General features: G+C 42.2%; 2 protein-coding genes across 2 annotated transcripts; both read left to right on the top strand.

Annotated features, from left to right (window-relative positions):
• The first annotated feature begins 3,977 nt into the window (after positions 1 to 3,977).
• LOC108271657 (polymeric immunoglobulin receptor) lies at positions 3,978 to 11,801 on the top strand. The gene is made up of 6 exons (XM_017479373.3): positions 3,978 to 4,290; positions 5,667 to 5,990; positions 6,147 to 6,488; positions 7,757 to 7,861; positions 10,615 to 10,646; positions 10,764 to 11,801. The coding sequence occupies exons 1-6, from the start codon at positions 4,185 to 4,187 to the stop codon at positions 10,857 to 10,859; spliced, it is 1,005 nt and encodes a 334-aa protein (XP_017334862.2). The 5' UTR covers positions 3,978 to 4,184; the 3' UTR covers positions 10,860 to 11,801.
• A 2,513-nt stretch (positions 11,802 to 14,314) lies between these two features.
• Positions 14,315 to 25,300, top strand: LOC108271658 (polymeric immunoglobulin receptor). The gene is made up of 6 exons (XM_017479374.3): positions 14,315 to 14,579; positions 14,809 to 15,132; positions 15,424 to 15,765; positions 21,750 to 21,854; positions 24,888 to 24,919; positions 25,024 to 25,300. The coding sequence occupies exons 1-6, from the start codon at positions 14,546 to 14,548 to the stop codon at positions 25,120 to 25,122; spliced, it is 936 nt and encodes a 311-aa protein (XP_017334863.2). The 5' UTR covers positions 14,315 to 14,545; the 3' UTR covers positions 25,123 to 25,300.
• Positions 25,301 to 27,720: the final 2,420 nt, after the last annotated feature.

The raw sequence follows: 27,720 nt of genomic DNA, 5'->3' as shown, positions 1-27,720 counted from the left end.
ACTGGATCAACCAACTCCTGGACTTGTGGCTAATGATTCCAATGGTGCATATAGCCTGAACTGACACGGACTTACGCTCCTGCAGACAGTGCGCAAATTGAACGAATGGGCGAATTAACTGCAAATGATCAGACCCTGTGCAGTACAAAACCAGAAAAAAAAAATGATTTGAGCTTCTCTTTGAGCATATGGATGACCACAAGTAGTGATAAAGAATAAAGTAACATGTTATTTTTATTGTCTTATTTCCATGCAGGCCCAGAAACAATGACGCCAGCTTTCAGAGGGGTGGGTAAAGAGAGATATAGCGAAACTACCCTGTAACATGATTAGCACCATTAATAAATTTGACAAAAAAAAAAAAAATCAAGCTTTTAAAAACTTTTAAAACATCCAATTTTTCTTAATTTCAGACCAATGGAGATCATGAAAATAACCCAGATGTGCTTCCTCTTCAATCAAGACAAAACATCAGTCTACCAGAGACTCCCTACCAGGGTCTGAACCGCAACACCTTCCAATCAGATTCAACCTATCAAAGTCTCATGCGTTAAACCTAACAACCAGATTCCGACTACCAAAGTCTCAAATAAGGCTGATGGCTTTTCCATTAACCTGGATTGGTCTTGATTCAAAATCCAATGAGTTTAATTTTTTTTTTTTTTTTGCAAATTTGCTTCCATTCCAATCAAGAAAAATTGTCAGTCCATCAAAATTTGCTCATCAGTCTAGTCTTTTGCTCAAGAATGTGGTCAAGAACATATTTTTGCCAAGATTATTTGCCATAAAACAAGATCTTGAAGAGAAATACTCGTGGAGTATTTTAAATAAGCCCAAAGTGGCAGCCCTGTCATTAACCGGCATTTCTACTCCTTGTGTTCCACTGAAAATGTTCATACAGTGAGCACAGGGCAGAAAAAACAAATCTGCCTATGAGGATGTGTATTACTGCCTGTTGCAGTTCCCATTTTTGGCCATTAGGTGTAATAATAATATGGAAGCATTATGCATTTTTAATTCTTGTATTGTACATTTAATCATCATTTAGCATTTCCTCCTTTAATCATTAAATCACATTTAATCTTTTCTATAGAACTATTTTCCATATTAATGCTGTAGTAATGCATTCTCCACCTAACGTTTTTAGAGCTTTGGGATGAGTAAGCTTAGCAACACTTTTTTTTTTTAACTGATTTATTTATTTCTGATTTCATGATTATTATTACTATATATGATGTCTCTCATCTTTAGTTTGATTATCATCGTTGCATTAGTCACAAGGGGTGGGGGGTGTAGACTGTAATATTTTGAGTACTGTATAGATGTGGTTGGAGAGTGGGTTTGTAATAGAGGTACTGAAAAGTGAATTGTATGATGACACCACAAAGGGTTAATGTCTGTATGTTCAGTGTTGTGAAAAAGTATTCGCCCCATCTTGATTTGTTCTGTTTTTGTGTATATTTCAAAATAAATAGCTTTAGATTTTTAGAACATTTTATGGCTAAGGCAACCTGAGTAATCACAATACAGTTTATATTTATTTATTTTATTTACGCAAAAAAAATATCATAATAATTATCCAACACGTAACACCCACGTGAAAAACTAAACTGCCCCCTCAAAGTTAAATTCTGGTTATGCCACCTTTATCAGCAATAACTGCAAACAAACGCGTCCGATAACTGGAGATCAGTCTTTCACAGCGCTGTGGTGGAACTTTGGCCCATTCTTCTTTGAAGAACCGCTTTAGTTCAGCCACATTGTAGGGTTTTCGAGCACGAACTATCTGTTTAAAGTTCTGTCACAGCATCTCAATTGGTACAAATCAGGACTTTGACTGGGCCACTCCAAAACTTTCATTTAACATTTTTTGAGCCATTCAGAGGTGGACTTACTCCTATGCTTTGGATCATTGTCTTGCTGCATGACCCAGAACTTAGGGACTGAAGACCCCTGTCTTCCAAACAGTTCCACTTTCACCTCATCAATCCACAGAACATTCCCCAAAAGGTTTGAAGACCATCAAGGTGTTTTTTGGCAAAATTCTTCTGGGTTATCAGTGGTTTTCACCTCTCCACTCTTCCACGGAGGCCATTTTTGCTCAGTGTCTTTCTGATAGTGGAGTCATGAGCAGTGACCTTTATTGATGCAAGAGAGGCCTGTAGGTCCATTGATGTTGTCCTTGGGTCTTTTGTGACTTCCTGGATGAGTCGTTGCTGTGCTCTTGGAGGAATTTTGGACGGTCGGACAACTCTGGGAAGGTTCACAACCGTGCCGAGTTCTTCCATTTGGAGATAATGACTCTCACTGTGATCCCTTGGAGTCCCAGAGCCTCTGAAATAGCTTTGTAACCCTTCCCAGACTGATATATTTCAATCACCTTCTTCCTCATTATCTCTAGTATTTCTCTCAACCTGGGCAGAGTGTGTTACTTTGTAAGACCTTTTAACCAACTTCATGCTGTTGAAAAAGTTCTATTTAAGTGCTGATTTGATTGATCAGGCCTGGTTGTGTCTAGTCCAGCTGAACCCCATTATCAATGCAGTTTCATAGAATTGGAGAATTAGAAACTATGGGGGCAAACATTATAAATAACATTTACATAACATTTATATTTAAAACACTTTATTTGATATTAGATTTTGTTTTCATTTCTGAAAATAATTAGTATGAGATGTACACAAAAACAGAAGAAATCAGGAATCGGGCAAATACTTTTTCACAGCACTGTATTCGAAGCTTCAATAAAATTCCCCTCTGTCCCTAAGTTCTGTGGCGGTCTGCATCTCTTTTCTGAAGGCAAAAAGAGCAGAAGAAACTAACAAACTAACATGTGCACTGCATCTAGAGGTTCTATCACTTTAGTTACATTTCAACGTATATTTCTTTTGTGTATAGTAGTATTCGGTCTTGATGTCCCTGTTACACTCACGTGGTCTAGTGTACTCAAGAGCCTTGTGCTTCCCTCCTTCTTCTAGCCAGCAGCAGCAGCATCAGACCAACTCACAGGAAACCCTACAACACTTTTGATCCCTGCTGTAATGAAGGGAAGTCAGATAAGTAAGGAATAAACTACAACAGGGCATGTTATAGGAAAATAATCAATGATGGGGCACAACATTTTGTATTATTCTTACAAAACGGACAGTGATTATTTTCCCATATGTTAATAAGACAGGACAAAATGGAAAGTGCAAACACCTCTCTTCTGACCAATCAGAATCAAGAATCAAAACAGTGCTATGATACTGTCTATTAATCAGTACTGCGCTGTTCATTCTTTTCAGCAGGCACACTGTAGGGCATTTACACCACGTTACACTTCAGATGATTTGAAATTCCAAGAGAATTTCACTCTGTAAACTTTTTATTTTACTTATTCGGTTATTTTATAATATTGTATAGGTGTAAATGGCACGACATTGCTAAATGACGCTTAGACACTACTGTTGTTCAGATTACTTCCTGGATTCCCCTGTTTCTGTAAGTGTATACAAGTTCCCTGTATATGTATTGTGCAAACACTATTTCCATATTTTGAGCTTTTTAGAAATACATGTGGTGCAATTTGAATCCTAGCGCTGAATCCTAGACAAGTCACAACACATTCACACAATAAAGTCAAGCGTGCACTTTTCTCACTTTTCTGCACTTTTCTCGCATACTTCACACTTAAAATTGCTGAGAAATTTTCTCTCAAAGTCAAAAGGGGAAGTGGTCATTGCTTAAACTTTTGTTCGAGACAGAGAGGGACAGTGACAGTGTGTAACACGACAGGAGCTTTAATATCTTTCTGAAGTGGAGTTGGTGTGGAGATCTGGGAGTGTGAACTCAGGATGAAGATCCTCCTCATCTTCACCCTCTGTCTGATCTCAGGTAAAGAAATGCACTTCAGAATAATCCTCACTGTCAGCAGCAGTGTTACAGGAAGGAAGGTTTTGCTCAGATGGATGTTTGGTGTTTTGTTAGATGGAGGAGACTCCAAGAAAGTAACAGGATATTCAGGAGGAGGAGTCCTTATTAAGTGCAAGTATGATACAGAATACACAGAAAACCAAAAATATTTCTGTAAGGGTTCAGGGCCATCCTGTTCTGACCAAATAAAGACAGGAGCTAAAAACGAGTGGATAAATTCAGGAAGATTCTCACTGTTTGATGACCCCAAATCAGCAGAGTTCAGTGTGATGATCAGAGAGCTCACTGTACAGGACTCTGGGACGTACCAGTGTGGAATTGATTTACCCAGTGTGAAAGACATTTACACACCGGTGGAACTGAAGGTAAAGAAAGGTGAGTCTCCCACCGCTGCCTTCTGTTTATCTTGCTGGATATTCAGCATCAGTAGTATTTGCTGCATTGACAGGACAGTAGGAAGTGATCAAATTGTTATATAATGCTATTTACACTCTCTGAGCACTTTATTAGGAACACCCGTACACCTATTAATTCATGCAATTATCTAATCAGCCAATCGTATAGTAGCAGTGCAATGCATATAGTCATGCAGATACGGGCCAGCAGCTTCGGGTAATGTTCACACAAACCATCAGAATCGGGGATTAATATGATCTCAGTGATTTTGACTGTGACGTGGTTGTTGGTGCCAGATGGGCTGGTTTGAGTATTTCTATAACTGCCCCCTAGAGTTTACTCAGAACGGTGCAATAAAGAAAAAACATCCAGTGAGCAGCAGTTCTGCAGACGGAAACACCTTGTTGATGAGAGAGGTCAACAGAGAATGCCAGACTGGTTTGAGATGACAGAAAGACTACAGTTATTGAAATAACCGTGTTGAGCAGAGTTCCACTCCTGTCAGCCAAGAACAGAGAGCACTGTTAAATGCTCAATTCTGATTAGTCAAAATGTGTTACCTAATTTTCTACAATGGTAGCTCTGACATTAATACTGACCCAAGGCAAATTGCAAGTTTCATTTCGATAGTTACGTCTATATCTCACTCAGTCGATAATTTGTCACAGGGTGCTATGGTGGATGTTCTAACCCAAAAAATAAAGAGTTTAAAAAAAAACTTCTGTAACAAAGATCTATAATCACTGATATGGTGAATCTTTCTGTACGGAGAGAGAGAGAAAAAGGAGCGGCTGGTGAGGGACTGTCTGTTCCTAGTCCTAACAGGAATTAAATTGTGTAATGGATGTTCCCCAATATTAATTATACAGTTCTACAGTTCCCAGCAGCCACTGCAGCACACAGCATCATCATCACATGACCACTCGCACCTGATTTTCATTCACTTAACGAGCACCTATGTGTATATAGCCACAGCTTGCACTACACTCCTAGTCTTGCGTTCGTGTTTCGTTGCTGTCGTTTCTGTTCATGGTCTTTGATTATGTTTGATTCTTGCCTTAGTGTTTTGCTTCCTGTTTGTAGTTCTTGTTTTGTTTTAGTATTCATTAAAACTGAAAATCTGCACTTGCATCCGTCTCCGCCTACAAATCGTGACAGTAACTATAAAGGGTTGATCAAAAGTGTGATGTGTTTTTCTTGGAATATGATGAATAAAATACTTTATTCCATACAGTTATTGGAAAATAATCTACTTTGGGGTTGATTTATTTGTTATAACAGCACACCCTTGAGAATTTGATTAATTACTTATATACACTTATCTTGTAAGCATGATTTGAACTTGCTTTTAACAGGGTCCTCGGTCTCTAGAGAAGTGATTGCATATGCCGGGACAAGAAGCAACATCAAGTGTAGCTATGACCATGAGTACAAAAAGAAACCTAAAGCTTTCTGTAAGATGGGAACACACCAGTGGTGTTTTAATCCAATAAAAACAAAACTACACAGTGAATGGTCACATGATGGCAGATTCTCAATTCATGACAACAGAAGTGCTGGATTCTTCAGTGTGTTTATCAGAGAGCTGATTACAGGGGACACTGGAACATACGCGTGTGCTGTTGTTGTGTCTAATGAAACGGAGTTCTACACTGTACTGACGCTGAACGTAACACAAGGTGAGTCGCTAATAAAATGCTGTGATCCTGTTTAAGCACGAACCTATAACTGCAAGTTTTACGAATCAGAATTTTAGTGCATAACATGTTGATTTGTTAAATATGATACGATGCATGTATCATATATAAACTGATCCGATTGGTTGTGATTTGCAGATCTGTCCAATGAGAAGTCCATCAGTAAGACTGTCCATGTAGGAGGAGATTTGACTGTCAGTTGTAAATACCCAGAATCCCACAGGAATGACAATAAGTTTCTCTGCAAAAGGTCTGCACGTGCTGCTTGTTCTTATAGTGCAACTGTTAAAGAAAGTAGAAAATATATAAATAATGGGAAATTCTCCCTGTATGATGACAGAGAAACACAAATGTTCACTGTGAGTATTAGAAATGTAACTGAGCAGGACTCTGGTGAATACTGGTGTGGAGCTGAAGCAGCCTGGACATCTGATCATGGATACAAGGTTTATTTCACACAGATCAACCTGACAGTTACTGGTGAGTTTGTATGAGTGATGCTGACATTCTGTAATTTGATACACACATTACTGTACATAAACCTTTTTGGCAGCTGGATAGCAGAATTGATGTAGCATTTCTCATTATGGGATAATATAAGATTATTAGGCCTATTTTTGGTGCTATTCTATAAGGAAATAAATTATCTTATTTGAAGACTTTATTTGCCAATAAAATACATAATTTCTTTTTTTTTTTTTTTTTTTTTTTATAAGCCAGAGCTGAAAAGTCTGCCCTCTGCTTTACACATGCCTTTTGACTTTTCAGACATATTACCAGCACCTCAGAAATATCTCACCTAATCTTTCTATGGGGATTTCCTCAGCTAATGGCAGTCAATGTTTCTGAAGATCCTAAAATCCTAAAAAAAAATATATATATATATATATATATATATATATATATATATATATATATATATATATATATATATATATATATATATATATATATATATATTAAATACATAAAGCACATGTACTGTTTTTAGCCACACGTGCATGCATGTGCTGTATTAATTTATAATGTAATAAACTAAATGATAAATGATTCATCCATTAGACCCAATATCATCTCAGCCTACATCAACTTCTCCTCCAACAGTTCACTAGGCTTAAATGCATATCACACCTAGGTGTAACTACATGTTTTTGATTAATCTCATCAGATATGTTGAAATGTTCAGCATGTAAACTATACGGCCAAACCTATGTAGATATCTGATCATCATATGCATATTTGAGCCTTCCCCCATCTATTGTCACAAACTTGGAAGCACAGAATTGGCTCGAATGTCTTTGCAGACTTTACGGTTAAGATTTCACTTCACTGGAACTAAGAGGCCCAAACCTGTCGAAGCACGACTATGCCCCATTCATAAAGACATGGTTTGCCATGGTTAGTATGGAGGATCTTAAATGGGCTGCAAGCAGCCATGACCTCAACTCCACTGAACACCTTTGGGAGAAATTGTAACACCAACTGTGTGCCAGGTCTTCTCGACCAACATCAGTGCCCTACCTCACTAATGCTCTTGTGGCTGAATGGACAAATCCCCAAAGATACGTTCCAGAGAAAAGTCTTCCTAAATGAGTTAAGGTTATTATAACAGCTAAGAGAGGAGACTAAATCTGGAATGGGATGTTCAACAAGAGCATATGTCTATGCTGCTCAGGTGTCCACATACTTTTGGCCATTTCGTGTAGTTTTAATGTGACTGAATGACTGATCATGCGTTTCTCTTCCAGGATTTCCAGTCATCACTGTGGTCATTGTGTCTGTGATTCTGCTGGCGCTTCTGGGTGGAATCTCATTCCTCATTGTGACCCTTCGAAAGAGATGCAAGCTGCAAGGTACGCACGCACGCTCACACACACACACACACACACACACACACACACACACACACACACACACACACACACACACACACCATCCACTTGTGGTTCTATTCCACTTATTCTAAACTCCGGGATATCTTCACGTGTGCACACACATGCCAAGACCTTCAACACTCCTGACATGATGATGAAGTATTTGGCATAAATACCTGACTCTCATGTCACTTCTTCTCCTTTTCACTGCTCGCTGAGTCCATGCTGAACCACATGTAGATTCTGGAGCTATCCTGTGCAGCCATTACTTTGGGTGTACTACAGATTTTCTGTGCTCCAAAGCTAATATAAACACTAGTTCCCTTGTGATTGCATCCTGTCAAAGCAGTGACTTACACTGACTTGCTATCTTAGCGTGTTTGCCTTGACACCAGTGTCCATAGTGTCCAAGATTCTTATAAGGTTGTTGTTTAGCTGCATGCTCCATTTTACAGGACAGGAGCATGTGTGTCCCTCACACAATCAGAGCTATCAGTACTAACAGTGTGTCCCCCCATCCGAACCACTGAGCTCTTCACCTGGTGCTACAGGAAAGGAGCATGTGTGTCTCCAGTTTTCCTCATGCCACCTGAGCTATCAGAACATGTCGCTTCCTCCTTTGACCTTACACTGCTGACTGCGATCCTTGCCAAGCCATTCTCTCTACTAGAGAGACGGGATGAGAGGATAGAAGCATGTGTGTAGGATTAGAAACTGGTTCAATCTGTAACACCAAACATGTTCTTCTGCTGACTGAAATTTTGATGCTTTGCAATTGGTATCAAATGTAAAGTACCCACCGAGTCTCTCTTGTCCATCCTCCTGAATTTTTTAATTTGTGCCACAGCATGGCAAATGTTTGCTTCCTACCTGAAGGGATAGACATATGAGGTGATATGGAGGGGATCCACATGTGCTTCATGCAGACTCTTCACTGGTGTCCCACAAGGCTCAGTGCTGGGTCCTGTTGTGTTCTCCCTCTATAACCACTCTCTTTGTGAAGTAATACCTTCAGAATTCAGAATATCTGGCAGACGTCTCATCTCATAGAGTCATTTCTGTTTTCATTAGAGATTTAACTTTAAGTCTATAATATCAAAGTTATTGACTGTTCATTGATTGAGACTTGAGAGTATACTGTTTTTAGCAATTGTGGTCTTTAGGCTATCCAAGGAAGAATATCCACAGCCATCTCTTTGGTGTCCATGTGGTACCATCCACAGCAATCTCATGGTGATCTTTAGGCTATCCATGTGGGCCATGTTCAGCAGCAGCATGTGATTTTCAGGTGGAAGAGTAGAAATAGGGCATCAGGTAGCCTTCTCCCAGAGAGAGAAAATGCTGATTATTAGATATGCTCTTGTCGTGTAGTGCTTTAAGAGGATGTACTTTGTGTGCAGAGTGCAAACAGAGACTCTGGCAGGACTAGCTATGACAGCATAACTAAAAGGGAGAACCAGAAGTTCAAATATGAGGGCACCCGGGGACATAAAGCGTCTAGCCTTATGTCCTATTAAAGGCTTGACTAAACAAATAGATTTTCAGTCAAGACCTAAAGATTGAGACTATGTCCCAAACACTAACTGGAAAGCTGTTCCATAACTGTGGTCTTTTGTAAGCGAAGTAGTCCTGATGTAGACATTATTGGTACCAAGAAAGAGCCTGCACTTTTCGACTGAAGCAGGTGAGATCATTCAGTGCTATTTAGGTCATTACTTTATTTTAAATTCAATGCAAAATTTTACTGCGAGCCAGTGCAGTGTCGCTTAGATAGATGTGATATAGTCATATCTTCTGGTTCTAGTAAGGACTCTGACTGCTGCATTCTGGACTAACTGGGCTTTGTTTATGCACCTACTGGAACATCCAGGCAGCAAAGCATTACAATTGTCCAGCCTAGAGGTAACGGATGCATGGACTATTTTTTTTGGCATCATGTTACATTATATTTCTTATCTTTGCAATATTTCTGAGATGAAAAAAGGCTATTGTCGTAATATTTTCTACATGAGCTTTAAATGAGAGACTTAATGCTGTCTCAAAGATGACATATTGTGCAACTGACAATGTGTGGGAGATGGAAAAGAAAGAACCTGGAATTAAGAGCGCAGCGCCACACAAACATCTGAACTCTGAACCTGGACATACAGGACGCACAGACAAAAGGAACACAGAAGAAAAAACACAGCACAGGCACCAGGCCACAGAGCATAGCAATTACCAAAATGTTTATATAAGACAGTTATCCATCCATTCATCCATCCATCCATTTTCTGTACCGCTTATCATTACTGGGTCATGTCGAACCTGGAGCCTATCCCAGGGAGCATGGGGCCCAAGGTGGAGGACACCCTGGACGGGGTGCCAATCCATCGCAGGGCACTCTCACACACACATTCATACACTACGGACACATTTGGACATGCCAATCAGCCTACAATGCATGTTTTTGGACCGGGGGAGGAAACCAGAGTACCTGAGGGAACCCCCGAAGCACTGGGAGAACATGCGAAGAGTGGCAGGAATTGAAACCTCAACCCTGGAGCTGTGAGGCAAACGCGCTAAACATGAAGTCACCGTCAAATTCTTCACCCAGTTACTTGTACAGCTACTGCTACTCAGATTTCCTACATAACATTACTCATGTTAAAAAGGTTTCAGTCATATATGTGGTGTCTGAATTCATTAAGATTAAAGTAACACTCTTTCTTTTTATTGTCCTCTCCCTGTAGGCCAAGAAAGAATTACAGAAATTTCCAGAGCGGTGCGTAAAAGTGAAGGCAAAACCACTGATTCGCATGATTTCCTCTATTAATTAATCTGACCAAACATTTCAGGCTTTTAATACTTCTAAGACCTACTATTTGTTTTGTCATTTCAGACTAATGGAGATGAACATGAACCAGACTTTGTCTATGAGAGTGGGAACGCCAACATCTACCAATTAGATCCAATCTATGAAAATCTCGATTATTAAACTGACCAACCTGATTCAGTCTACCAGAGTCTAAAATCCCACTCTAGCCAGTGAACTTAAGGCTAATACATAGCCTCTCTATTACACTGTACTCGACTGGTCTTGATCCAAAAGCCAATAAGATTCATTGCTAGGTTATATTTGGAACATTTTATTATGAAAATCACCCAAATGTGCTTCCTCTGTGATGAAGAAAAAATGGCAATCCATCAAAAATTTGCTCAGCAGTATAGACTTGTGCTAAAGAGTGTAGTACTTTTTTTTAGACAGTAAAAGTATCCAAGATCTGCTACTTACACTTAAAGTCCATCTGAGTGGCATTGCAGACAACCAACCACCGACCTGCAAACAGCACCATCTGCAAACATGGAGATCTTCTTTAAATAGTGGTGTAAACTGTTTTTGTTTTTTTTCCAAACCAGTGAATAGATCTTCAAAAAGGCTGTTGTTTAAGAGAGCTCAGGTGCACCAGAGCAGGGTTAGAGATTGTTTCAGCTCAATAGTTATGCTCAGCAATTACCAGTGAACATTTATTATTATTTTTTATTTTTTATTTTTACTGAACATCAGTGATTTCCTAGTTTTATCATGTAATTACATATATTAATTATTAATTTTTATGTAATCCTTTTCCATATTAATGTGCTGATGATGCAGTTGCCTCCATATGTTTTTAGATCACTGGGGGGAGAAAGCTTAGCAACAATTGTTTAAAACTGATTTACTGATTTACATCTATATGCATTTAAAGCTTCAATAAAATTCACCTCCACCCCTCCATCTCAAGTTTTGTAGCTGCCTGTATCTGTTTTCCATCTGTTCATCCATCCATTTTCTATACCGCTTATCCTTTTCAGGGTCACGGGGAACCTGGAGCCTATCCCAGGGAGCATCGGGCACAAGGCGGGGTACACCCTGGACAGGGTGCCAATCCATCGCAGGGCACAATCACATACACACTCACACACCCATTCATACACTACGGACACTTTGGACATGCCAATCAGTCTACCATGCATGTCTTTGGACTGAGGGAGGAAACCGGAGTACCCGGAGGAAACCCCCGCAGCACGGGGAGAACGAGCAAACTCCACACACACAGGGCCACGGTGGGAATCGAACCCCCGACCCTGCAGATGTGAGATGAACATGCTAACCACTAAGCCACCGTGCGCCCCGTATCTGTTTTCTGAAGACTGAAAGTGGAGAAGATGCCACATTTCTGAAAATATATCCACACTGGGAAAAAAAGTGATATGAGGTCGTTCAGTTTTAAAAGAGCATTTAACATATAGATTACATTAAAAAAAAGAAAGTTTCCCATAAAAATCTGATGTAGTTGCTTACACTAAATATACTAAAAGGGCAAGGTGGTGGCTCAATAGTTAAGGCTCTGGGTTACTGATCAGAAGGGTGGAGTTCAAGCCCCGGCACTGCCTCACTGCTACTGTTGGGCCTTTGAGCAAGGCCTTTAACCCTCTCTGTTCCAGGGGTGCCATGTTATGGCTCTGACCCCAGCTTCCTAACAGGCTGGGATATACAAATAAAAGAATTTCACTGTGCTGTAATGTATATGTGACAACATGAAGGCTTCTTTTCTAAATTTAATGTAAACAAGTGTTCAGAAACTTGTTAACATGATATATATTGAACATAATCAGTTCACATAGTCATTACATTATGAAATCGTGTATGCAGGCTGAGCATGCAGGCTTTGAGTTTATTTAGGATTTGAAATGACATGATCAAATCATGCTGGATGTATGAAAACAAATTATGTTAAGTACAATTTCATTGTAATTGTTAGATCCTTGTCCATGCATCCTTCCATTCTTCACTACTCAGAGATGATGGTCTACTGACCACTGGCTCCACCCACTTACTGGCTTCTGAACATCACATGTTCCTAGACTGCATAACTGCTGTAATGACCTTAACGATCGTTTTATGACAGAAATCATAGAACAATCTGCTCAACTTTAGACTTAAGGAATAACACACGAAAGATCATGAAATAATTGATTCCAGGGTGGTGTGATATTGTCACCACTTTGAAGGCCAAATCACTACACAAAGACTAAACACAAATGTCTTCTATTGTGTTTTGATCACATTATTTATGCTTACTTGGATGTCATCAAATACTGTAGACTGTCCACTCACACTCTTGTGCGCTTACAGTAGTGCTTCCCTCCCGTGTTTCTCACATTATCATGTAGAATCTAGTGGCTTAGACCCACTGAGGCAAATTTGTCCGAGAAGAAAATAGGGTAGACTGCACCGTACAAACAAACAGCAGAAGGCGCACTGCTGCCATCTGCTGTTCGGTCTGAGTCTCACAGTTGTGCCACATATTCTACTCTGACTAAAACAGTGCGCCCCTAGCGAATAATTTAAGGAATAGCATTTTATTAAAGATTTCCAGTTCGTGTCTTTTATGCATTTTTTTAAGCAAGGAATAAAATACAATGGGGTGTGACGTAATTTCACACACCGACACTGATTATTTTACTATAACAGCAATGGTGAAAAGTGTTTAATTCCTTTCGTAACACAACAAAAGCACATCATGTATTTTAAAAAAAAATCTGTTTATAGGTGCATTTAATATTGTGAATAATGTTATCACTCATATCATATTGTAGTATATAATGTAATGTATATACATTCATTCATCTTCAGTAACCACTTTGTCCTGGTTATATAATTATAAATATTATATCATAAGTAATCTTTGGAAAGAATGAAGATTCATATGTAATAACAATAAAAAACGTATTATCTTTTTTATTTGAACATTTTTAAAAACCGTAATTAACAGTTAATTAATAATACTGTACAAATAGTGTCACAGAGCCAAATGCTGAACAGACGCTACTGTTGTTCAGACTACGTCTTTGAATCCCATGTTTTTGTTAATATAACTGTATATGTACTGTATGTGCATACACTATTTCCATATTTTTGAAGAGTTAACTCTTGTAATTTGAAATGTTCAAGCCACATCACGTTTACAAATGAACAAAGCCAAGCCTAGCAGTTTGAAGTCAATTTAAAGTGTCTCTGTTGCACTGCTCACACGCACTTCACACTTTTTTTTGGGTTTTCTGAGTCGTTTGCAGTTTTTTCACAGGGTCAAAAAAGGATGTGGTTAGTGCACAGTGCAGACAGAACATTCACAGAGCGAGTCAGAGACAATAACAGTGTGTAACACGACAGGAGCTTTAATATCTTTCTGAAGTGGAGTTGGTGCGGAGATCTGGGAGTGTGAACTCAGGATGAAGATCCTCCTCATCTTCACCCTCTGTCTGATCTCAGGTAAAGAAATGCACTTCAGAATAATCCTCACTATCAGCAGCAGTGTTACATGAAGGAAGGTTTTGCTCAGATGGATGTTTGGTGTTTTGTTAGATGGAGGAGCCTCCAAGGAAGTAACAGGATATTCAGGAGGGGGAGTCCTTATCAAGTGCAAGTATGATACAAAATACAGAGAAAACCAAAAATATTTCTGTAAGGGTTCAGGGCTATCCTGTTCTGACCAGAGAGGAGCTAAAGACGAGTGGATAAATTCAGGAAGATTCTCACTGTTTGATGACACCAAATCAGCAGTGTTCAGTGTGATAATCAGAGAGCTCACTGTAGAGGACACTGGGACGTACCAGTGTGGAGTTGATAGAAATTCACAGATGGATACAACAGTGCACCTGAAAGTAAAGGAAGGTGAGTCTCCCACCGCTGCCTTCTGTTTATCTTCCTGAACATTCAGTATCAGTAGCATTAGCTACACTGAACGTATGAACAATCGGAAGTGAGCAAATTGTTCTTTAATGCTTATTTATACCAGAGCACTGTTGAATGCTCAATTCTGAATGGTCTGAATATGTTAACTAATGTTCTATAACAGCAGCTGACTGTAGGGCAAATCACAATTTAAACTTTCTTTTAACAGGGTCCTCGGTCTCTAGAGAAGTGACTGCATATGCCAGGACAAGAAGCAACATCAAGTGTAGCTATGACGATGAGTACAAAGAGAAACCTAAAGCTTTCTGTAAGATCGAAACACATCAGTGTTGTTTTAATCAAATAAGTACAGAACCGAACAGGTTATGGTCACATAATGGCAGATTCTCAATTCATGACAACAGAAGTGCGGGATTCTTCAGTGTGTTTATCAGAGAGCTGATTACGGGGGACACTGGAACATACGCATGTGCTGTTGTTGTGTCTAATGAAACAGAGTTCTACACCGTACTGACGCTGAATGTCATAGAAGGTGAGTTGCTAATACACACGTTGTATCCTCTTTATACATGACATATAACCTTTTAAGCAATCAGAGTAACATACTGATACATTTCATACTAAGTCATTAAAGGATGATTTGAATAGGTCTGTGTTCTTTATTTGTCGTTTGCTTTATGAGTTTAATCAGCTCTAATCATCTGTAATAGTGCAATATCACTAGAAAAGAATGTATTATATTCCTGACAGCTATCATGATGATTTGTCATTGTGATATGAAATGTGATGTATAAAAACTGATCTGATTGGTTGTGATTTGCAGATCTGTCCAATGAGAAGTCCATCAGTAAGACTGTGCATGTAGGAGGAGATTTGACTGTCAACTGTAAATACCCAGAATCCCACAGGAATGACAATAAGTTTCTCTGCAAAAGGCCTAAAACTGCTGCTTGTTCTTATAGTTCAACTGTTAAAAAAAGTAGAACATATATAAATGAGGGGAAAATCTCCATGTATGATGACAGAGAAACACAGATGTTTACTGTACGTATTAAACATGTGAGTGAGCAGGACTCTGGTGAATACTGGTGTGGAGCTGAAGTAAACTGGACATCTAATCGTGGATACAAGGTTTATTTCACACAGATCGACCTAATAGTTACTGGTGAGTTTGTATGATTGATACTGACATTCTGTAATTGATAATATTGGATAAAACGGTTTGTACTGTTTACAATTGAATACTTAAATGTAATCAATATTTATTTTAAAAATGTTTTTTCATGTTTGGAAATGTTTTCATAGCCCAAAAGGAAAAAAAAAATATATATATATTTTTAAATATCAACCTCATCCAACAGGTCACTGTGCTTAAATGCATATCACACCTATAGTCTAAATACGTGATTTTGATTAATGACAGCTCAAAGTCCATTCAAGTCAAGTCAGGTGGCTTTATTGTCATTTCAGCCATATACAGTTGGTACAGTGTCATGTCACAGCAAACCATGGCTACATTTCCCATCCTGCACTGCGGCCTACAAACTTGGCAGACATGGACTGCAGTTCCCAGAACACCCACATTCATTCTATTCATACACCTGCATCCAATCTCACACACAGTCACATCACAGTATAAAGAGACTGTTTGTTCACAATAGCTTTGTGAAGTATTGAGTGTTCTCACCTTACCAAGCATTTGTACCAGTTTCCTTGTTTTGTTTTATGTTCATTGATCTTGTCTCTTGCTCCTCGTTGACGATTCTTGCCTTTCCTAGTTCATGCCTGTTTATAGATCGCCTGACCTTTTGCCTGGTTCTTGACTATGCTATTGTATCATGATTTGGATTTGTCTGCCTGCCTCTTTATTAAAAGCTCTTATCTACACTTGCATCCGCCCTCACCTTCATAACATTTAACACGTGACATACAGTACACAGTGAAACAAAACAGTGTTCCTCCAGGACCACAGTCCTACAGAAAAACAATACACAAACTACATGAGACGAATAATCGCACCAACTGTTGTCTCCTTCTCACCAAGCTGCTTGGCACTGGTCTTGTAGCCCATTCCAGACTTGTGTAGGTCTACAGTCTTGTCCCTGACATCCTTGGAGAGCTCTTTGGTCTTGGCCATGGTGGAGAGTTTGGAATCTGATTGATTGATTGCTTCAGTGGACAGGTGTCTTTTATACAGGTAACAAACTGATATTAGGAGCACTCCCTTTAAGAGTGTGCTCCTAATCTCAGCTTGTTACCTGTATAAAAGACACCTGGGAGCCAGAAATCTTTCTGATTGAGAGGGGGTCAAATACTTTTTTCACTCATTAAAATGCAAATTAATTTATAAAATTTTTGACATGCGTTTTTCTGGATTTTTTTGTTGTTATTCTGTCTCTCACTGTTCAAATACAACTACCATTAAAATTATAGACTGATCATTTCTTTGTCAGTGGGCAAACGTACAAAATCAGCAGGGGATCAAATACTTTTTTCCGTCACTGTAGACCTTGTGGATCCGAATTATGGATTGTGGGACTACCCGAGGCAGCTACAATGTCTCAACTGTAATAAGCTTGAGATACCTGGATCATCTTGCTGCTCTCAGAATGTTTCAATGGCCGCAGGCGTTCCCTCCAATGGCTCCACAAGAAAGCAAGTGCAGAGCTCCAACCTGAGACCCACGAGGGGGTCTCACCTGCCAAGCTCCAGCCAGAGGTCAACATGGCATCCGCCTCCCCAGAGCTCCAACCTGAGACCCACGAGGTGGTTTCACCTGGCGACCTCCTCCCCAGAGCTCCAGCTGGAGGTCAACGGGGTGACCTCATTTCCAGAATTCCAACAGGAGACCCGTGAGACGGTCTCATCTCCAGAACTCCAACATGAGACCCATGAGGTGGTCTCATCCCCAGAGCTCCAGCATGAGACCCACGAGGCGGTCTCATCCCCAGAGCTCCAGCATGAGACCCACGAGGCGGTCTCATCCCCAGAGATCCAGCATGAGACCCACGAGGCGGTCTCATCTCCAGAGCTCCAGCATAAAGTCAAGTTCTTGCTAGAGGTCAATGAGGTGACCTCCCAAGCTATGCACCTGTCCAAGGACGAAGTGACGACCTCTCAAGCCAAGTTCCTGTCCGAGGTCAAAGAGACGGCCTCCCAAGCAAGTTTCTGTCCGAGGTCGAAGAGATGGCCTCCCAAGACACGTTCCTGTGTGAGGTTGACAAGGCGACCTTCCACGCCAAGTTCCAGTCTGAAACTGACGTCACGACCAACCAGGTTCTCCTCATGCCTGAAACTGACTTCATGACCAACCAGGTTCGGCTCACGCCTGAAACTGACTTCATGACCAACCAACATCACGACCACGACACGGCCTCATCCCCAGAGCTCCAGCATGAGACCCAGAAGGCAGTCTCATCTCCAGAGCTCCAGCATTAAGTCAAGTTCTTGCTAGAGGTCAATGAGGGGACCTCCCAAGCTATGCTCCTGTCCAAGGTCGAAGTGACGACCTCTCAAGCCAACTTACTGTCCGAGGTCGAAGAGACGACCTCTCAAGCCAAGTTCCTGTCCGAGGACAAAGAGATGACCTCTCCATCCAACTTCTTGTCTGAGGTTGAAAAGAGGGCCTCTCATGACAATTTCTGTCCGAGGACAAAGAGATGACCTCTCCATCCAACTTCTTGTCTGAGGTTGAAAAGAGGGCCTCTCATGACAATTTCTGTCCGAGGTCGAAGAGATGGCCTCCTAAGTCAAGTTTCTGTCTGAGGTTGAAGAGACGGCCTCCCAAGCCAAGTTTCTGTCCGAGGTCGAAGAGATGGTCTCTCATGCCAAGTTCCTGTGTGAGGTCGACAAGGCGGCCTTCCACTTCAAGTTCCAGTCTGAAACCTACATCATGACCAACCAGGTTCTCCTCATGCCTAAAACCGACGTCACGACCAACCAGGTTCTGCTCACGCCTGAAACTGACTTCATGATCAACCAGGTTCTGCTCACAGATGAAGCCGACATAATGACCAACAAGGTTCTGCTCACGCCTGAAACCAACGTCACAACCAACCAGGCTCTGCTCATGCCTGATGCTGACATCACGACCAACCAGGTTCTGCTTACACCTGAAGCCGACATCACAACCAACCAGGTTCTGCTCACGCCTGAAGCCGACATCACAACCAACCAGGTTCTGCTCACGCCTGAAGCCGACATCACAACCAACCAGGTTCTGCTCACGCCTGAAGCCGACATCACAACCAACCAGGTTCTGTTCACGCCTGAAGCCGACATCACGACCAACCAGGCTCTGTTCACGCCTGAAGCCGACTTCACGACCGACCAGGTTCTGCTCACGTCTGATACCGACGTTATGACCAACCAAGTTCTGCTGTCTGCAGTCTGCTGACATGGCCAACCAAGTTCTGCTCATGCCCAAGTCTGCTGACACACCCAACCAAGTTCTGCTCATGCCCGAGTCTGCTGACATGCTCAACCAAGTTCTGCTCATGCCCGAGTCTACTGACATGCCCAACCAAGTTCTGCTCATGCCCGAGTCTGCTGACACGGCCAACCAAGTTCTGCTCATGCCCAAGTCTGCTGACACGGCCAACCAAGTTCTGCTCATGCCCGAGTCTGCTGACACGGCCAACCAAGTTCTGCTCATGCCCGAGTCTGCTGACACGGCCAACCAAGTTCTGCTCATGCCCGAGTCTGCTGACACGCCCAACCAAGTTCTGCTCATGCCCGAGTCTACTGACACGCCCAACCAAGTTCTGCTCATGCCCGAGTCTGCTGACACAGCCAACCAAGTTCTGCTCATGCCCAAGTCTGCTGACACAGCCAAGCAAGTTCAGCCTGCAGAGTCGATGGAGGACGATGCTCTGTCTTCCTGCTCTGCTGAGAACGTCGCTCCACAATCAAGAAAGGCCGACAAGATGACCCAAGTCAAGCACCTGTCTAAAGCTGACGACACAACTTCCCAAGCCTGGGTCTTGCCTAAGGACCCCGGCAAACCAGCCCAAGACTCATGTCTGCTCCTTGGCCCTCGAGGAACCTGCTACTTGCCGGACAATGCCTGCATTGGAACCTGAGGGGCTGTGAAGGCATTTTTCCCAGAGGACCAGGACCGCCAGGGGAGGGAGAGTATTTTGGTGTTTTGGGAGAAGCACCCTTGAGGGGGGTTGTTATGTCACAGCAAACCAGTGACTAAATTTCCCATCCTGTACTGTGGCCTACAAACATGGCCGACATGGACTGCAATTCCCAGAACATTCATTCATTCTAATCGTGCACACCTGCATCCAATCTCACACACAATCACACCACAGTATAAAGAGACTGTTTGTTCACAATAGCTTTGCGAAGTATTGAGTGTTCTCACCTTACCAAGCATTTGTACCCTCATTTTTGTTTCCTCATTTTGTTTTATGTTTATCGATCTTGCTTGTTGTTCCTCGTTGACGATTCTTGCCTTGCCTAGTTCATGTCTGTTTACAGATCGCCTGACCTATTATCTGTTTCTTGACTACGCTATTGTCTCTTGATTTGGATTTGTCTGCCTGCCTCTCTTTATTAAAAGCTCTTATCTGCACTTGCATTCGTCCTCACCTCCATAACATTTAACACGTGACATACAGTACACAGTGAAACGAAACAGTGTTCCTCCAGGACCACAGTCCTACAGAAAAACAATACACAAACTACATGAGACGACACAGAACTAAATAAGACCTGCACATTTATCCATAAAATGCATGTGTAAACATGTGCACAGTACAGTATCTACTGAAACATGACACAGTAAGAGACAGTGTAGTGCTGACCAGTACACAGTTCTAGTGTGGATGTGTCGGATATAACTGGAAAAAGAATAACAATATAATAAAAATGCTGTGAATGTAAACATGACATATTATTACATAGTATTCATAGCAGCCAGGTAGAGAGTATAAAGGTGACAAGAAATTAAATACGATATTTTTTATAAATACAGTAGCAGCAAAAATGCAGATAGTCAGTAGAGAAATGTACAAAAATTGTAGGGGGAGTGGGATGGTGTTCAGTTCAGTGTGTGTGTGCGCATGTTTGTTGTTAGTCCAGCCTCTGAGTATTGAGGACTCTGATGGCTTGGGAAAAGAGCCACCAGTGAGGGCCCGGATGCTTGGGCATCTTTTGCCAGATGGCAGGAGGGTGAAGAGTTTGGGTGAGGGGTGCGTGGAGTCATCCAAAATGCTGCTGGCTTTGCAGATGCAGTGTGTGGTGTAAATGTCTATGATGGAGGGAAGAGAAACCCTGATGATTTTCTCAGCTGTCCTCACTATCCGCTGCAGGGTCTTGTGATCTGATACAGTGCAATTCCTAAACCAGGCAGTAATGCAGCTGCTCAGGATACTCTCAAAAGTTCCTCTGTAGAATGTGGTGAGGACAAGGAGTATGGGCTTTTTTCAGCCTCCGCAGAAAGTAGAGGTGCTGCTGAGCTTTCTTAGTTATGGAGTTGGTGTTGAGGGACCAGGTGAGGTTCTCTGCCAGGTGAACACCAAGGAATTTGCTAATCTTGACAATCTCCATGGAGGAGCTGTCGATTCTTAGCGGAGACTGGTCGCTCCGTGTTCTCCTGAAGTTTATGTTTTGTCCACGTTCAGAGACGGGTTGTTGGCTCTGCACCAGTCCGTTAGCCGCTGCACCACCTCTCTGTATGCTGACTCATCGTTGTTGAGACCCACCATGATCGTGTCATCGGTGAGCCAGAGTGAACAGCGGTGGACTGAGCACACAGCCCTGGCGGGCTCCCGTGCTCAGTGCGGTGGTGTTGGAGATGCTGTTCCCAAGCCGGACTAACTGAGGTCTGAGGTGGTGGCAATGACATCATCTGTTGAGTGGTTGGGACGATATGTGAATTGCAGGGGGTCCAATGAGGGGGCAGCAGGGTCTTGATGTACCTCATAATAAGCCTCTTGAAGCACTTCATAATGATGGGTGTGAGTGCAACAATACTGTAGTCATTGAGGCAGGACACTGAAGTCTTCTTTGGCACGGGGACAATGGTGCTGGTCTTGAAGCACGTTGGAACAACGGCACTGCTCAGGGAGATGTTGAAGATCTGATACTTCTGAATGATGAGCATGTGAGTGGATAACTGATCATGTATTTCTCTTCCAGTATTTCCAGTTTCCAATGTGATAACCGTGACTGTGAGTCTGCTTGTGCTTCTGATTGGAATCATATTCCTCATTGTGACTCTACATGAGAGACGCAAACTGCAAGGTACACAAACAGACACACACACACACACACACACACACACACACACACACACACACACACACACACACACACACACCCCACCCATTTGTGTTTCCATTTCACTCATTCTAACTGCCAGGAAGTCCTCTCATGTGTGCACACAAATGCAGAGACATTCAACAATCACAGATGATTCTCACCTCCTGAATGGGTAAATCCCGACAGTCACATTCCAATAGCTAGTGCAAAGCCTTCCCAGAAGACTGGCAATTATTATAACAGTAAAGTGTAAATAAATCTGGATTGAAATGTTCAAAAAGCACATATAAATCTATTGATCAGGTGTCCACAAACCTTTGGCCATATAGTGTACCTTAATGCCATGTAACTTTGTTCCCTTTTCTTTACTCGACAAGCCCATGCAGGACTGCATGTAGATTTTGGAGCATGTAGATTTGTGACATAATATCTTATACAAATACCTTCATGTCATTTCACTTCTTTTTTTCTCTATTCATTGAGTCCATGCGGAATTGCATGTAGATTTTGGAGAATGTAGATTTCCGCCAAAGCTCTGAAAAACTCCAGTTCTCTGGTAAGAGTATCCTGTCAGAGAATTGACTTCCTGTGAATTGCAACGCTTAGAATATTGTCTAGTTGCAAGCTTAGCTTTTTAGCCTACACATAACAGTGTCCTAGATAGGTAGACTGTTGTGGCTCAACTGCTTGCTCTGCTTCACAGGCATGTGTGTCCCTCACTAAACCAGTGCTATTGGCACAAACTGGGTGCTTGGCCCTCTATCTCCCTTTTGCTGCTCCAACTTCCAAATTAACATTGGAAGTCAGAATTACATTGCTAGTTGTTTTACTAGGGTAAAATGTTATGGTCTGAGGTACACTGCCCCAGTGCCAATTGCAGATGTACTGATGTCTTGCTAATGAAAGCTAATATGACCACACATCTGACATGCACTGGTAATCCGTTGTTAATCTTCCAACAATGATTGGAGTGGTAGAGGCCAGTCCCTCCACTATGGAGTTAATGGAAGTTTAGCTTCTGATAGTAGGGCACATGATAATGAGTCTTTTATTGGTCACATATACATTAAAGCACAGTGAAATTCTTTTTTCTTTGCACATCCCAGCATGTTATGAGCTTGGGGTCGGAGTGCAGGGTCAGCCATGATATGGTGGGTTGAGGGCCTTGCTCAAGGGCCCAACAGTGGCAGCTTGGCAGTTCTGGGGCTTGAACCCCTGACCTTCTGATTAGTAGACCAGTGCATGGTGGTGTTGGGGATTGAACCGCAGACCTTTTGATCAGCAACCCAGAGCCTTAACCATCAAGCCACCACTTCCCCCACCACCATGTGAGATAGGGAGATAGGGAGATAGGAAAGCTCTCCTCCAGTCTGTTTATGTTTGATGTCTTACATGGCTGGCACAATCCAAACTACCATGCTCTTTGGGCCTGTCACCAGAAACGCCCTGGAGAAGAGAGTTTTGGAAGAAGTTTTGGAATCACCAAGCCAACAGAGCAAAGTAAACTAGCCATGCATCATCAATAGGTTACCAACAAAATTAATGCTCCAATGCTTTCAGGCCTTGTCAGAGTTGCCAGCATATGAAATGACATACCCAAGGCCAGAGTAAATGCCTGGATGCCTCTGGCTCAGAGTCTGCCAATGAAGGGCAATGGCTGCTGGTGGTATATTTCACGGCTGTAACAACACCCATTGGCCAGAAACTAGGCCAATGAATCCTGATAGCTATGTCACAGAGGTAAAAATTCCAGTTCCACAATTTATTGCTCGGCTGTATCGTGCTCAATAATTTTTTTAGACACCAAAAAAGTTGCTGCTCTGACCAAAGAAGGACTTTGGGCGTGATCCAAAAAATGACCCCACCACTCTGAAAAAGCAGATCTATTTGTTTCTTCTTGTTCAGACATGCATGGTACCTTCCATCCTATACTATATCTTAGATTAGTGGAGTGACTATCAGGTACATAACTCACTGGGGTGGCAGAAGGTGAAAATTTGCATTGAAGCTTTTCAAGTGGACTCACAATGGGGCAGTGGACACACTGCCAGCTCATAGGATCATAACAGCATTTATGAAAGGAGGGATTAAGCACCACCCCTTGAGGTTACAGGGGTGAAACATTACACTAGATATGAATCCAACAGGTAATCAGTGAGTAGGTTTCAAGACGTGTCATGGCGTGAAGGTTTTTATATCAAACACTATGTCACTGTCACTGTGTTGAAGGCCTCGGCATGCATTTGCACACACACAAGAGGTTACCCATGTGTTAGACACTGCCCCTGGAGATTATCCAGTTTTCATAGAACCACAGTTACATCTGTTAATGGCATTTACATCTGTATTATCAGACATTAGTCTAGGGTCGTGGCAATAACAGGAAGAGTGTGTGTAAAATGTTATTTTTAGTTGTATATATAAAAACACATTAGCGAATTTTTCACAATTTACAGCAGATAAATGTATGAACAATTTTTGCATAGTCACCGGTATATGACACCAGGCAAGCAGAGGGCAAAATACCAAACACAACCAGCAGGCTACCTGTATCACCAAAAGCTAACTTACCTACAAAATCAAAGGAAGCAAACGGCAGCCTGGCAATATCTACAAAAAGAAATATGTACTTTGGCAAGTCTAAGTCTTACGGCCAATGACGAGATTTGGGTAACACTACAAGAAGTCAAGATGAAAAAGAAAGAACCTGGAATTAAGAGTGCAGTGGCACACAAACATCTGAACTCTGAACCTGGACATACAGGACACACAGACAAAAGGAACACAGAAGAAAAAACACAGCACAGGCACCAGGCCACAGAGAATAGCAATTACCAAAATGTTTAACTTAGACAGTTATGTAGGACTGATTCATGTCCAATTCACCCAGTTTTACTGCTCAGATTTACTAAATAACATCGCTCATGTCAAAAGGGTTTCAGTCGTATATGTGGCGTCTGTTCTTATAAAGATTAAAGTAACACTTGCACTTTTTATCTCCTCATCTCCCTCTAGGCCCAGGAACAATCACACCAACTTTCAGCAGGGTGTGTACAAAGTTCCTTTCCACTGTATAAAATTTTTATGTATTTTTTTTTTTTTTGCTGCTTTTAACAAAACTTCTAAGACCACTTTTTTTTTCCTTTTTCAGACTAATGAAGATAATATCAGTGAACCAGAATCTGTCTATGAGATTATGTACCCCAACATCTCCCAATTAGAGCCAGTTTATGAAAATCTCAGTGTGTAATCTGTCTACCAGTGTAACATCCAGTCCAGATTATTCCCTGCCAGAATGCCAGAGGATGCCCTCTTCTGAATATTGAGTGACCTTCGGTTGTGTTGTTCACCTTTTGTCACCACAGTGTTATTAAAAGCACATGAAATTGAACCTAGTGGCTAAGCCTTACAGTTTGCCTGCAAACCCGCGGGGGGGGGGGGGGGGGGGGTTGTTGTTATGAGCTGTGTTTTTGGATATCATTTCTGTGTTTTGGCCTTATCTTGCCTAGATTTCTGCCTTTTGCCTTGCCCTTGTGGTTTTGAAGTTTATTTATACTTTTGTAAATTTGACTCTTCCTGATATCTCGCTTTTGATTGTGTTTTTGGAACCGTGTATGCCTCTGCTGTCTCTTATGATAATGACCCTGCCTGTTTTGTCTACATGTTTTGTATTAATAAACCTTGTGCAAATGGATCCTTATTCTGTATGCCTGAGCCCTTCATTACCACCAGGGTCTAAAATCCCACTCTAGCCATTGACCTTATGTCATATCACAGCAAACCAGTGACTACATTTCCCATACTGCACGCTGGCCTACAAACATGGCCACCATGGACTGCAATTCCCAGAACACTCACACACAGAACATTCATTCTAATCACACACACCTGCATCCAATCTCACACACACTCACAGCCCCAGTATAAAAGAGACATTTAGACAGCGCGAAGTATTACGTGAGTTTTCTGTATACCAAGTGTTTGTTATCGGGTTCATGGGTTCTTGTTTTGATCTTGTTCTCACTCTCGTTCTTGATTCTGGTTTTGCCTCATTCATTCCTGGTTGCCAATCGCCTGACCCTTTGCCTGTTTTTTGACCAGTCTATTATCTGATGTTTTGGATTTGTCTGCCTGCCTCTCTTTAAGTAAAGCTCTTATCTGCACTTGTGTCCATCCTAGTGTCCTTTACGTTTATTACGTGACAGAATACTTCGCCTACAACATGGAAACAGCAGGAGAGCATTACGCCGGGATCTCTATACCAGACTTTGATTCTGTGCGTTTACCCCAGTGGTACCCCCTGGGAGTACCAGCTTCCTGGTATGTCCTGAAGGTTATATACTCCAAGTATATAAGTTTTATTTTACAAGCCTGGAGGACCCCAAGCCCAGAGAGGAGCAGTGGCTGGGATTCATGCTGTCTCGACTTATTGGCCTAGCTTGCAGTTGGGCCGAGTTCCTGATTTCTAGGGGGGCTGGTTAGCTTAGCTATATAAGCCAGTTGGTTAAACTTTTAGTTCAGGTGTTCAGACGTCCAGGGCACAAACTTAACCTTGAAATTTTTTGATAAAGGCCCAGTCTAATGGATGAACCCTCTCAGACATTCACCTCATATTACGAGAGGGAGCTGGCCGACAGGAGGGTTTCTACAGCTCAGCTTCAGCCTCCAGCCGACAGTCAGTGGTCAGAGTGACAAAGACTTGCAAGACTGAGGGCTGCTGTAAAGAAGCCCAGCTCAATGTCCAACATCCAGGAAACTTCTGATCCATGGATTATATTTCTGCTCTCAGGGATGTTTCAAGAGCAGCTGGTATGCTCATAAACAGCTCCACAAGAGAGCACCTGCGGAGCTCCAGCTGGAGGTCAACGTGGCGACCTCATCTTCAGAACTCCAACCTGAGACCCACGAGGTAGTCTCAACTGCAGAGCCCATGCCGGAGGTCAACGTGGCGACCTCCTCTCCAGAGCTCCAGCTCGAGACCTATGAGGTGGTCTCAACTGCCGAGCTCCAGCCAGAGGTCAACATGGCGGCCTCATCCCCAGAGGTCCAGCATGAGACCGATGAGGGGGTCTCACCTGCCGAGCTCCAGCTGGAGGTGAACATGGCGACCTCATCCTCAGAACTTCAGCATGATACCCACGAGGCGGTCTCATCCCCAGACTTTCAACCTGAGACCCACAAGGTTGTCTCATCTCCAGAGCACCAGCATAAAGTCAAGTTCCTGCTAGAGGTCAACGAGGTGACCTCCCAAGCCATGTTCACGTCTGAGATGGAAGAGGCGACCTTTCAAGCCCAGTTCCTGTCACATGTTGAAGACACAGCCAACCCAGACAGTTCCTGTCTGAGGTCGAAGAGACGACCTCTCAAGACAAGTTCATGTCTGAGATCGAAGAGGCGATCTTTCAAGCCAAGTTCCTGTCCAAAATTGAAGAGGTGACCGCTCAAGCCAAGTTCTTATCCGAGGTTGAAGAGGCGACCTTTCAAGCCAAGTTCCTGTCCGAGGTCGAAGAGGTGACCTCTCAAGCCAAGTTCTTGTCTGAGGTCGAAGAAGCGAAGTCCCAAGACATGTTCCTATATGAGGTCAACGTAGTGACCTCCAACACCAAGTTCCTGCCTGAGATAGACTATGTGAACTTCCATGCCAAGTTCCAGTCTGAAACCAAAGTCACGAACAACCAGGTTCAGCTCACACCTGAAACCAACGTCACGGCCAACCAAGTTATGCTCATGCCTGAGTCAGCTGACATGATCAACCAAGTTCTGTTCATGCTTGAGTCTGCTGACATGGACAACCAAGTTCTACTCAAGCAGACATCATGACTAACCAAGTTCAGCCTCCAGGTTGATG

This window comes from Ictalurus punctatus, chromosome 11 (assembly GCF_001660625.3).
Source record: "Ictalurus punctatus breed USDA103 chromosome 11, Coco_2.0, whole genome shotgun sequence".
In the NCBI taxonomy this organism is placed as follows: Eukaryota; Metazoa; Chordata; class Actinopteri; order Siluriformes; family Ictaluridae; genus Ictalurus; species Ictalurus punctatus.
Note: the sequence above shows the minus strand (reverse complement) of the source record. Positions and strands in the feature narration are given on the sequence as shown.

What these genes read in the sequence shown, in the direction of transcription:
- LOC108271658 (XM_017479374.3), top strand. Translation starts at nt 14,546, where the DNA reads ATGGATACAACAGTGCACCTGAAAGTAAAGGAAG. An exon ending in GCACCTGAAAGTAAAGGAAG is followed by an intron (nt 14,580 to 14,808) that starts GTGAGTCTCCCA and finishes TTCTTTTAACAG; the next exon opens with GGTCCTCGGTCTCTAGAGAA. An exon ending in GACGCTGAATGTCATAGAAG is followed by an intron (nt 15,133 to 15,423) that starts GTGAGTTGCTAA and finishes TGTGATTTGCAG; the next exon opens with ATCTGTCCAATGAGAAGTCC.
- LOC108271657 (XM_017479373.3), top strand. Translation starts at nt 4,185, where the DNA reads ATGATCAGAGAGCTCACTGTACAGGACTCTGGGACGTACCAGTGTGGA. An exon ending in AAAGAGATGCAAGCTGCAAG is followed by an intron (nt 7,862 to 10,614) that starts GTACGCACGCAC and finishes CTCTCCCTGTAG; the next exon opens with GCCAAGAAAGAATTACAGAA. An exon ending in TTACAGAAATTTCCAGAGCG is followed by an intron (nt 10,647 to 10,763) that starts GTGCGTAAAAGT and finishes TTGTCATTTCAG; the next exon opens with ACTAATGGAGATGAACATGA.